Source organism: Oratosquilla oratoria, chromosome 43, assembly GCF_046742065.1.
Source record: "Oratosquilla oratoria isolate Oo_2021 chromosome 43, ASM4674206v1, whole genome shotgun sequence".
NCBI lineage: Eukaryota > Metazoa > Arthropoda > Malacostraca > Stomatopoda > Squillidae > Oratosquilla > Oratosquilla oratoria.
In genome coordinates this window covers 18,360,800-18,372,907 of record NC_134819.1, presented here as the reverse complement: position 1 = coordinate 18,372,907, position 12,108 = coordinate 18,360,800, and the positions used below count along the sequence as shown (strand labels likewise).

Here is a 12,108-nt window from a genome sequence, read left to right as displayed (position 1 = left end):
TGAACACCATGGAGGCAACAAAAGTGTATGGCCACATTCTTTAAAACCTAGAAATGAAATTTCTAAATTGTAGCCCAATGAGAAATCCATTTAATTGCTAACTGCAGCTCCCTCTCAATTAATGGCATACATGCCACAGAGAAGGAGATTGACAAGTCATCGACATATAACCTTCTATGAACTCCTTGAAGCACACCACTGACTGTTTATGGTTAAAGCAAAAAGTGTATATACTTGCCATACAGATCTTATATTGGTAGTGCATCACTCTTAGAAATCATGGGGATTGATGTTAGCATGTGAGTGAAACAAGCCCCCTCCTTCCCAGTGCATGCTCCCAACTGATGATGACGACAATTTAATCAGGTCAGGAGAATGGCAAATATTGGACTTCAGAATAAAATCCAAGCTGCCCGGGTATTACTCCAGAAGTTTACGCCTAAGCGATGTATCAATAAAAAAATGTATACTAATTTTATAAATTAAAATACATCAATGTAATATTTGTTTTTCTTAGCAGAAATCAATTAAAAAAAATATTCTAAAAGCAATACACTAGCTAAAACTTAAATGTCGGCAAATTTCCACATGCCATGTTTATTTTTATTTGTAGCTGAAGATGAGCTAATGGTAGTCAAAAAATACATCTAGTCTAGTCTGATAACCTCTAGGGATGCTAAATAGATACCCCATAGGACATTAGGTTAGGTTAGACGAGACCAATTTATTTACTTCCGTTAGTCTGTCTTTGACAATAAACTAAAACAAACATGGAATCTAGAAGCTCACCAATGTCTGTGCTGTAGCTAGTGAATCATTCTTAGCAACTCTGACTCTGTTATTGATTTCTGCCAAGAAAAACATATATTACATTGATGTATTTTAATTTACAAAATTAATATTTAATTTCCTAATTATAAACTGCTTAGGTGTGCAATTCTGGAAACTTGTCATGATTTTACCCAAGAATCATGATCTATCAAGCCTCTTGTTTTATCCAATAACCTTAAAAATAAATGAGATATAAACATTCTGATAAAAGTTGCATATCTATGTTTCAAAACGTGGCACAGATTAATATGTAAATATATCTCGATTAACCTCTTTTAAGGAATCGAGTCATTTCGATCATTTTATTTTGCTTACGCTAGGGCCTGACGATTTTATCTGCTTAGGGTAACTACAGGATCAAGAGAATGACCTCATTTAAAAAATGCGGTCATTTAAACTCATTTAAATGTAAGCAGGGTCATAATTCACTACACTATAATCAATGGGCATCACATTACACAGGTAACAGCAGATTGGGAAATATATGAATTACCTGGATATGCTTCCGCTTATTTGCAGGATCTTCGAAACTTCTGAGACACAAAAATCCCACTCATACATGACATTTCTGAATGTAAACAAAATCAGCTGATACAAAGAGAATATAAATATGAAGGGGTAACTATTTCACATTCGAAAAATGATCCTTCTAATAGCTTCACGTACTGTTAATGTCATTTGTCATACAAGCGTTAATTGACTGTAAATACAAGCAATAAATAATTAAAAATCACAAAACTCAATAACACACTTGAATTTCAACTGTCAAATCAGCAGTATTATTAAGATTAATTACTCACAGATACTCCAGGTCTTCTGAAAGAGGTTACATAGCCTGTTACTCCAGCTCTATTTCCTAGAAGACAAACTATGGACTATGGACTACCTAGAGAAAAAACACACGCTTGTGTAGGATTTGTGTTTGTGGGAGGGGAAGGGAAGTCTGTAGGAAAATGAAAAGATAGTTGTGTATAAAAAGGGGCTAGAGGTGTCACTGAACGTTATTTAGTGATATCTATTAGGGTTTGTTCATTGGCTTATGAGTCTTTCTGAGACATCTATTAATCAAGATATGAGCCAACAAAATTAAGAAAGGAGTCGGAGGCCAAGTCGTAGTTTTTCTTTCATTTTGCAATTGTAAACCAGTGGCGATTCTAGGTATATGAAAGTGTGTGTGTGGGGGGGGGGGGGGCAGTTCAGGGCCAACATAGATGTGAGGGGCATAGGAGGTTAGTTGCAAACAAAATGACAAAATGAACCTTCACGGTTGGGGGAGTTCAAGAATATATATATATATATATATGTACATATATATATATATATATATATATATATATATGTATATATATATAAATACGTATATGTTTATGTATATATATATTAATATACATATAAATTTATATATAATATATATATAAATTATCTATATATATATATATCCATATCTGCGTTCACTCATAACTGTTTCTGACCTCCCTGTTACGTCCATAGACGTAAAATTATGTTGCTGATTTCATTGTATAAAAATCAGGAGTGGAATGAATAATTTGTATTGTACGTCCGTTAATGTCAGGGTATAATTTTGTGTATTGTACGTCCGTTAATGTCACGGTATAATTTTGTGCATTTTACGTCCATCAATTTAGTGTCACAGTACGATCAGTTGTACAATTCCCCCCCCCCCCCCGTCACCGGCATCGACTTGGTAGAGTGTGGGAGAAGTTGTGGGTAGATGGTGTGTGGGGGCCAGCATATCAAGGTCGTCTTCTCTAACTGGCATTAGTCAGAGTCGCCCAATGTGTGGGTTATATGCAGTTAGAGGAAGGGACAAGTCACGTGTAATGTCGCAATCCTCCACTTCACCATTGTAATGTCGAACGAGTCAACGGACGTAGGGGGACCTATGGGAGACGCACAAGTCGGTGAGTGATTACTTTAGTATATGATGTCAATTCAATGTCAAATTTATGATGTGAGTTACGACTCAACGTATTGATTAACAACTTGTATATTTTCTGTTATTAATTGGCATTTATGTATTTTTGTAATGTTGTACAAGTTCTTTGACAATAAAAACATTCTTTTTAGAATGACCTGCAGTCAGCGTCCATTCGGAGCTCCATTTATTCCCTACGTATCGTAAGAAGACAATAATTTGCCGACAATACCCTACAGTCATTCGACTTAAGTCACCGTCATGGAGCAGGCCAAGGTGGTGAGACGACAGAGGAAAGCAGCGGTCACACGTCACCTGGGAACCTTGTGCCGGTTAATCGCTGAGGAAGACATAGCCGGCATTACGGACAGACTGGACCGTGTCCGTACATCCTACAATGAATTCGAATCGGCACACGACGCTTACCAAACGTTCCTAAGCAACGATGAAAGGGAATTGGAGGCCAGCGAGTCATGGTATAAGGAAACTGAAGAGGAGTACATAAAGGTGATAAAGGACGCCAGGGCGTTCCTTAAGGTAAGGACTCAAAGTGAAATTCCGTGTGCAAAGTCCCGCGTAGACAGTGAAAATAGTGAAAGTGAACGTTTAGACGTCTCACCGGCTGAACTAGTTGGGATCTTAAATGTACCCAAAGTTGAATTAGACGTGTTTGAAGGTAACCCTCTTGAGTATAATCTCTTTATGACAATTTTTGATGAACTCGTAGACAGTAAAGTGAGTGACCCTGAGATCAAATTGACTCGTCTATTACAATACACCAAGGGACCGGCGAAAGCTGCCATAAAAAATTGTGCGTTGGTGGGAAATAGTGCTGGTTACGTACAAGCCCGCGATATATTGAAACGCAGGTTCGGTAATTCTCACCTTGTGTCTCAACAAATTGTTAATGATTTAAAAAATGGTAAGATGGTATCTAAGCCTCAAGAGTTGAGCCAATTGGGTGATGACTTAACAATGGCAGTTGCTACTTTTGGAAAATTAGAATTGTATGAAAGGTTTAACACTCAAGAGTATATCTTAGATATTTTACAGAGGTGTCAGGGATTCGTTCGTAACAAATGGAAACAGAAAGCTCTAAGTCACAAACGAGAAACGGACACATACCCATCTCTCAGTCAATTCGCGGAGTTTATCAATGTCATGGCAGATGAGGCATGTGATCCGGTTTATGGATTGCAATCCACAGGTAAGGGTCAAAATGTGAAGAGCACAAGTTGTAATGTAGCAGCATCTGAGTCTAAATACCCCGTCAAGTTAGGGCGTGCTGGTAGCACATGTGTGGTGTGCGGGGAAGGACACAGACTGTTCTACTGTGAGGAATTTAAAGGCATGAAACCTGAATGTCGGTTAGAAGTTGTAAAAAGACACAAGCTGTGTTTCAATTGTTTATTAAGTGGGCACGGGGCTAACAAATGCTTCAAACAATCCATTTGTTCAGTTCCTGGATGTGGTTTAAAGCATACAAAATTCATCCACGTCCCGGCAAAGGACTCTCAGGGTAATGGGGGCGTAGTTGAAAATTCGGAGTGTCAAGAGTCAAGTGTGGTCATGAATGGTTATGTTAATGATGCTCGATCGAAGATTTATCTACCCATTTTACCAGTTGTCGTGGATAATAAACTTAAGGTCACGGCGTTGTTAGATAGTGGATCAGACACTACTTTCGTCACGGAAAGGGTGGCCCTCGAGTTGGGTCTGGAAGGAGACCTTAAGGAGTACACCATGAGTACTTTAGGGGGGACCAGGGAAACTCAATCAAAGGTAGTATCCCTTAGCCTTACGTCACCGGATGGTAGACGAGAGGCCAGTGTTACAAATGTCATGGTCGTCCCAAGAGTGCCTGTTAGGCAACCACCTGTCAAAATTGAGATTGATGAATTCCCCTACTTCAAGGGCATACCTTTGAATACTAGTCAAGTATCTGAGCCAGACATTTTGATAGGCATGGACAACGCTTGGCTCCTAAAGCCATTGGAGGTCAGAGGGGGTTCAGGCGGGAATAAGCACCAACCTTATGCTACGCGGACCTACTTTGGGTGGTCTGTAAATGGCCCAATTAGTGCAGGTAAGTCATATAATGTCGGCTCGTGCTTTGCAAGCTCGATCGAAGCAGATGTTGAACGCTTGTGGATGATGGAAAATGAATGTGAAGATAGGGCACCATCTCAGAACGACCAGAAGGTTATCAACCTTTGGGATAAGGAAACGCGATACGAAGATGGGCATTATGTACTGCCAATACCTTGGCGAGGTGAGCCAAACTTGCCCAATAATCGTGACGTCGCCGAGAGACGATTAAGAAGTTTGTACAAAAGGTTGGTGAAATCCGGCACATTGAATGTATACTCTGAGAATATTTCAGATTTGATCAAGAAGGGGTATGTAGAGTATGTTCCCGAGATTGATATAAAGAGAGATGACGGTAAAGTGTGGTACCTACCGCATCATGCCGTTACGAGCGAAACCAAACCAGGTAAGGTGAGAGTCGTATTCGACTGTGCTGCTCAAAAGAACGGAGTCAGTCTGAACAGTCAGTGCCTACAGGGCCCAGATCTGAATAATAAGTTGATTCACGTGTTACTCAGGTTTCGCCAATATCATTACGCCATCACGGCCGACATTGAGGCTATGTATCACCAAGTCAAAATTCCCATTAGCGATAGAGACGCTTTAAGGTTCCTATGGTATGTTAGCGATGAAATAAGAGTTAAGAATGACCTCGCATCCCTTTGGCGGAATATGGTGCGCTAGTAGTAGCACCTATGCCTTGCGGAAGGCTGTAGAGGACATACAACCTTGTGAGGAAGTAAAAGACACGCTACTCCGGTCATTTTACGTTGACGATATGTTGAAGTCCGTAGCGTCACCTCAAGAGACAATTGAGGTAATTGAAGATACTAGAAGTGTCCTCAGACACGGAGGGTTTAACTTAACCAAATTCATGATTAATGACGTCAAATTGCTAGAGAGTATCGATGAGCAAGACAGGGCTAAGGAAGCAAAGGAATTGACATCCAATATGCATAGCAAAGTGCTTGGGATTAAATGGGACGTCGAGAACGACTGTTTCTTTTTCGTTAGTAAGGGTGTTCAAACACAGAATGTGACTAGACGAGTTATGTTGAGTCAACTTGCTTCGACTTACGATCCTTTAGGTTTAGTTTTGCCAATCATTGTTCCAGCCAAGATTTTGTTCCAGGAGGCGACTAGGCTTAAGATGTCTTGGGACGAAAATATTCCTATATCTTTGTGTCAGAAGTGGTTGAAATGGATAACTTCACTATATGAAATCTCGAGACTTCGCTTCCCTAGATGCGTTTTGCCTTTAGTGGAATGGCTGTACTTCAGAATTACATAATTTTTGTGATGCAAGTGAGGTTGCATTTGGTGCTTGCACTTATCTCAGGACAATAGATCAAGATGGGAAAGTACACGTAGCTCTGCTAGCCAGTAAAGCGAGAGTAGCTCCCATCAAAGGAGTTACTATACCAAGATTGGAAATTTCGGCTGCCGTTGAAGCAGCCAAATTAGATGTTGTTGTTAAAAGAGAGTTGGATATCCCCTTGCTCAAATCTAACTTCTGGTCTGACAGTACTATAGCTCTGGCATATATACAGAACGAGACAAGAAGGTTCAAGACTTTTGTGGCGAATCGTGTCACACTCATTAGACAGGTTTCAGAGGCTAATCAGTGGCATCATGTTAGTGGTGATGAGAATCCTGCAGATGTACTATCTCGGGGATGCTTTGTAGACAATTTGCCAGCTTCTTGGTTTAATGGTCCTCCCTTCTTGTCGAATTACAAGTGTGCATGGCCAGCACAAGATAATCTTGTAGGACACCTTCAGGATGAAGACCCGGAGGTGAGGCGTGAGGTATATCCCACGAGTATCGTACAGACGTGTCAGTCGGGCGTCACCCAACACCCGATCGACACGCTGATTGAGCAATATTCAAGCCTTTACAGATTAAAGAAAGCCGTTGGTTGGTGGTTAAGGCTAATACAATTTCTTAAGAAGAAGATTCCGCAAAATTCACCACTTGAGATCCATGAACTAAAGCACGCGGAAAATCTGATTGAAGCAGGGAAAACTGTGTTAAAGTCCAGTTCAATATATAAACTGTCTCCTATTCTTATAGATGGTCTGTTAGTAGTTGGTGGTAGACTCAAGCATGCGGCATTGAATGGGCAAGCTATAAATCCTGTGATCCTCCCTCATAACCACAGGTTGTCTACATTAATTGTACGTGATTGCCATAATTCCTCTCATGTAGGAGTGGAATGGACACTCAGTCGGGTGCGTAAGAAATTCTGGATCATACGGGGTAGAAAATTGGTGAAACGCGTCAAAATGGATTGTATAGTTTGCAAGAGATTATATGGGGCCCCCATGAACCAGAGAATGTCTGACCTCCCTCCCGAGAGGTGTGAACCCGGAGGGCCAGCCTTTAGGTACGTAGGAGTAGACCTGTTTGGACCCTTCCATGTTAAAGTCGGGAGATCAGAAATGAAACGTTACGGGTGTCTGTACACGTGTTTTACTACGAGAGCTATTCACATTGAGAAGCTTGATAGCTTACAAACTGACGCATTCATCAATGGTTTCGTACGCTTCACAGCGAGGCGAGGTTACCCCAGTAAGGTGTGGTCAGACAATGGTACTAACCTAGTAGGAGCGAGGGCTGAATTAGCACGCAGTGTACGAGATCTGGACCGATCGTTGATCGTAAGGGAAACACGTCGACGTGACGTTGAGTGGTCGTTCAACCCGCCTTCCGCGTCACATCACGGAGGCGTTTGGGAACGTATGATAAGGTCTGTACGTAAAGTACTGTTCGCTTTAGTCATCAAATGCCCCAGGATGATTGATGATGTTTTGCAAACCCTCTTCTGCGAAGCGGAAAGTATAGTCAACAGTAGGCCACTTACTAAATGCAGTGATGATGCAAGTGATGAGAGTCCGCTGACTCCCAATCATCTGTTACTCCTCCAAGGAAACTCCCCACTATCTTGGGTTAGTGAATACCTAGTGGAATTGCAAAGAAGGCAGAAATGGAATTCTGAAAGCCCGAATCTTTCAGTCGGGGATTTAGTGCTTATAATGAATGAAAACTCGCCCCGCGGTTCTTGGCCGCTGGGGAGAGTCCAGGAAGTGCGGGTGAGCAGAGACGGATTGGTTCGTAGTGCCCGTTTGAAAACTCAACTCAGTGAGCTCACCCAACCCATTACAAAACTTGTATTCCTTGAAGGTTCTTTGTAAATGTTTTGTGTTCTGTCATAGATATATGTATGTGATTTTTATTTATTTATTTGTTTATTTATTTATTATTATTATTATTATTATTATTATTATTATTATTATTATTATTTTTTTTTTTTTTTTTTTTTTTTTGAATCGTAAGATTCAAGGTGGGGGAGTGTTACGTCCATAGACGTAAATTTATGTTGCTGATTTCATTGTATAAAAATCAGGAGTGGAATGAATCATTTGTATTGTACGTCCGTTAATGTCAGGGTAAAATTTTGTGTATTGTACGTCCGTTAATGTCACGGTATAATTTTGTGCATTTTACGTCCATCAATTTAGTGTCACAGTACGATCAGTTGTACAATTCCCCCCCCCCCCGTCACCGGCATCGACTTGGTCGAGTGTGGGAGAAGTTGTGGGTAGATGGTGTGTGGGGGCCAGCATATCAAGGTCGTCTTCTCTAACTGGCATTAGTCAGAGTCGCCCAATGTGTGGGTTATATGCAGTTAGAGGAAGGGACAAGTCACGTGTAATGTCGCAATCCTCCACTTCACCATTGTAATGTCGAACGAGTCAACGGACGTAGGGGGACCTATGGGAGACGCACAAGTCGGTGAGTGATTACTTTAGTATATGATGTCAATTCAATGTCAAATTTATGATGTGAGTTACGACTCAACGTATTGATTAACAACTTGTATATTTTCTGTTATTAATTGGCATTTATGTATTTTTGTAATGTTGTACAAGTTCTTTGACAATAAAAACATTCTTTTTAGAATGACCTGCAGTCAGCGTCCATTCGGAGCTCCATTTATTCCCTACGTATCATAAGAAGACAATAATTTGCCGACAATACCCTACACTCCCCTGCCCCCCTTTTTCAGAAGTTTAGTTAAGCATAACAATGATTGATGTTTACAAATTGGTTTCCACCTTTGTTTTGCCAGTCATAATATTTCTTTGTCGCGGCTCGTGCCGCTTAAATTCTTCTTATCGGCTTAAGAAACCTGCACAGCGAAGCTATAGCGATAATCCCATACCACACTCCTGGTCATATGGCCATTTCCCGAAGGTTGAGTGTGGTTTGAATTTTCCGCCAAAATCATCGGAAATTTAAAATTCCCGGCTCTGTGCAGGCATGCGCATTGTCGACCCCACCTCCCCCTCCCTATCCCCTCCCTTCTTAGCCGGCTAGCTCGAGCCGGGCGTCGAGTCACTTCAATGAGAAATGAAGGCTTCGCCTGTGGGAGGAGGGAGGGACCCTAAATCTGTGCAGGTTTCTTAAGCCGATAAGAACAATTTAAGCGGCACGAGCCGCGACAAAGAAATATTATCGGCTGAAAGAAACCTGCACAGCGAAGCTATGCATGAGACGAGGACAGGTGGGAGGAGAGGTGAAGCCTGAATCAAACCGTTATTACGTGTGTCTTTCCTATGGGAGACTTATTCATTTTATCACTCAGTAGAGGGGAGAAAGAAACGTCAAGTACCCACGCCGAAGAATGTGACATGCACAACATTGCACTGTTCACACAATGCGTAAATTATACAAAATTTGTATCCTGTTAAGCGGTTCCTGGCCCCTCCCCACTCCTCGGTCGCCCTTTGCCCCCTCCACTCCCCCCCCCCTTTTTTTTTTTTTTTTTTTTTTTTTTTTTTTGAGATGAGAGGGGTGGAGCCGTTTCCATGACGACACATGGGACAGGGGCGACCGAGTGGTAGAGACACCGTGTCCCCAAGGGAGTCGTCGATGTCCAGCCCCTAGGTCCCGCACCCGCTCCACAGAGTGGGTGCGGAGAAACGCCAGCGATGCCACAAAGTCCCTGATGCTGTGGGCGTGTGGGGCATGGCCCGGGTCGGCTCTCTCCCAAAAGCGGAAAGGCAGGTGCGCCCGGGACCTCGGGGTTAGAGGAATCCTAAATTTCGCGTTGTAGAAGAGATGATCCTCAGAAATCTCTTCCGTGTGGTTCACGTAGTCTTGGAACGCACGGACCGGGCGCAGTGGATGTGGGCGTCCTCCCTCCCGGAAGGACTGTATTCTGAGAGGGCCGATCATGTCGTCCGCTCGGCCGTTCCTGGCCAGGAATGTTGGTGATGGAGAGAGGGTTAGGGCCGAGCTGTCCTTCTCCAGTTTGGAGACGGACGGGTGGCGGGTGATTGCCGCCAGCTGTGAAGCCCTGTAGTCAGTAGTCAAGGCGAGCAGAAAGACGACACGTTGAGGGAAGTGTTCTTCCTCCATAATGGCCCTTTCGAACGCCAGGTACTGCAGGACACAATGCAAGGACCAGGCCAGGACTGGTTGATGTCTCGGCTCTCTCGAGGCGCTGATCCCCTTCATTAGGAGGGTTCGCGCTCTCTGTGGCACTCGGATGTTCATGCCAAAGCGTAGCGGATCAGTGAGGGCTGTATAGTGAGGCAAGATAGTCGCCGGTGCCCTGTTGGTGGAGGTAACCAGCCAAGTCAGGAAGTCCGGAACCATGCTGGCGGAGATGGTCACCATCGCGTGTCTCCGAAGGCAGTTCCGGAATCTCCGTCAGCAGGACCCACACTGCCGCACTGAGGACGGAAGGTGAGCTCTGAGCATCTTGTCTGCTGCCTCTGTAGAGAAGAGTTGGCTGAGAGCTCCCCGTAGAAACTCCAAGCATCAAGTTGGAGTGACGCTTGGAGAGGCGCGGTAAGGCTGTTGGCTAGGCAGGCTGACCCCAGTAGAAGGGGAGAAGGGCCCCATCGCATTAGCTCCCGAACCACGGCTGGGTTAGCCAGTAGGGAACTATCAGGAGGACCTGACCCTTGAAGGATCTGAGGGTCTGCATCACCTTCAGGAGGACTAGTGTCGCTGGAGGAGGAAAATGAATACGTACCTCCAGCTGTTCCAGTCCTCCGTGAAGGCGTCTGGGCCTCCTGTGCGTGTCCTTTGGATGCAGGTGAGGTAAAGGGGGAGCTGGGTCGTGTTTGGGGAGGCAAACAGGTCCACCTCTGGGGTGCCGTAGTGGAGGGAGAACGACTCGAACACTTGTGGGCGTAGTTGCTACACTACGTAGATCTCTTGAAACCTGGATAGAGCGACCGGCGTAGGGCCCCCGACCGAAGCCAGGGACGCAACAACCTGTGGAGTGCTGAGGGTATCGGCCCGGGCAGGTCACGCGGGAGAAGCAGTATGCTCCTGTCGACCTCCCGTACCAGCCGTCGGCGCCCCAAGCGGCTCAGTGGAAGGGCCGGGGTCGCGAAGTTGAGGCAACCCCCCCCCCCCGCCACCGAAGGAGGGAGGACGTGTGAGAGAAGCACGCTCTTTTGGCGCAGGGGAGCACCCGAAGGACGCTGACTGTGTCCCACTCAATCCCGAGCCAATAAAGTCTCTGTGTGGGAGCAAGGGCAGACCCGTCCCAGTCCACCCCGAACTCCACGTCCGCCAACACTCTCAGAGCCACTGAGATGTCGGCCGATGCACCCTCCCCGGTGGGCAAATGCATCAACTAGCCGTCTAGGAACATGAGTGTGGAGACGCTTGCTTCCGTCCAACGTACGCCTACCACTCTCACTAGTTTCGTGAAGATCCTCGGGGTAAGCGAGAAACCGAAAGGGAGTATGCGAGGCCAAGTTCGTTTCCGAGCGACCTCGTCCGTGGGCGTTAGTCAAGAGGCTTCGTCCTGGGTGAAGACGTTCCCTGAGCGTCTCCCACGAAGACGGGCCTGGACCCTCGGTATGTATCCAACTCACCCCAAGTCTTCCCGCGGGAAGTCCTCGAAGCCCGTAGCGAGCGTCTTCATCCAATAGTGTGCTATGGCAATTTGTGACGTCTCATCACCCACAAGCGGACTTCTATATGTTTAATACCTAGTGACATCATGTGATTATACTGTGACGTCACCGGATTGATCATGGCGCCATAGGATCGTCTCGTGACGTCACAGGGACACAAATTGACGTCATAGGACATGGTGACGTCAATTTATCACCTAATGACGTCATCTTATCATACCGTGACATCACTGAGTCACAGTGAGCGTTGAAATAAATTTTGACATGGTAAAATTCTTGACCATCAGGACTGTAGATTAGCTTAAGTTA

The 12,108-nt window shown here is 44.4% G+C and overlaps 3 protein-coding genes across 7 annotated transcripts in view; 2 read left to right on the top strand and 1 right to left on the bottom strand.

The window, feature by feature from the left end:
* PIG-L (phosphatidylinositol glycan anchor biosynthesis class L) overlaps nucleotides 1-1,420 on the bottom strand; it is a 26,624-nt gene extending 25,204 nt beyond the window's left edge. The window contains exon 1 of one of the 5 annotated variants that reach the window (XM_076179711.1): nucleotides 1,325-1,420. The gene's annotated coding sequence lies outside the window, so the exon portion shown is untranslated. Of the gene's footprint in view, nucleotides 1-238; nucleotides 256-789; nucleotides 809-1,324 lie in introns of those variants that run through there. The other 4 variants (XM_076179710.1, XM_076179712.1, XM_076179713.1 and 1 more) reach the window with 4 other exon arrangements.
* Nucleotides 1,421-2,324: 904 nt separating this feature from the next.
* LOC143022004 (uncharacterized) lies at nucleotides 2,325-5,539 on the top strand. The gene is made up of 2 exons (XM_076179936.1): nucleotides 2,325-2,753; nucleotides 2,920-5,539. Exon 2 carries the CDS (start codon nucleotides 3,029-3,031, stop codon nucleotides 5,537-5,539), a length of 2,511 nt encoding a protein of 836 aa, XP_076036051.1. The 5' UTR covers nucleotides 2,325-2,753; nucleotides 2,920-3,028.
* Nucleotides 5,540-5,633: 94 nt separating this feature from the next.
* LOC143022003 (uncharacterized) lies at nucleotides 5,634-8,049 on the top strand. The gene is made up of 2 exons (XM_076179935.1): nucleotides 5,634-6,049; nucleotides 6,162-8,049. Exons 1-2 carry the CDS (start codon nucleotides 5,634-5,636, stop codon nucleotides 8,047-8,049), a joined length of 2,304 nt encoding a protein of 767 aa, XP_076036050.1.
* Nucleotides 8,050-12,108: the final 4,059 nt, after the last annotated feature.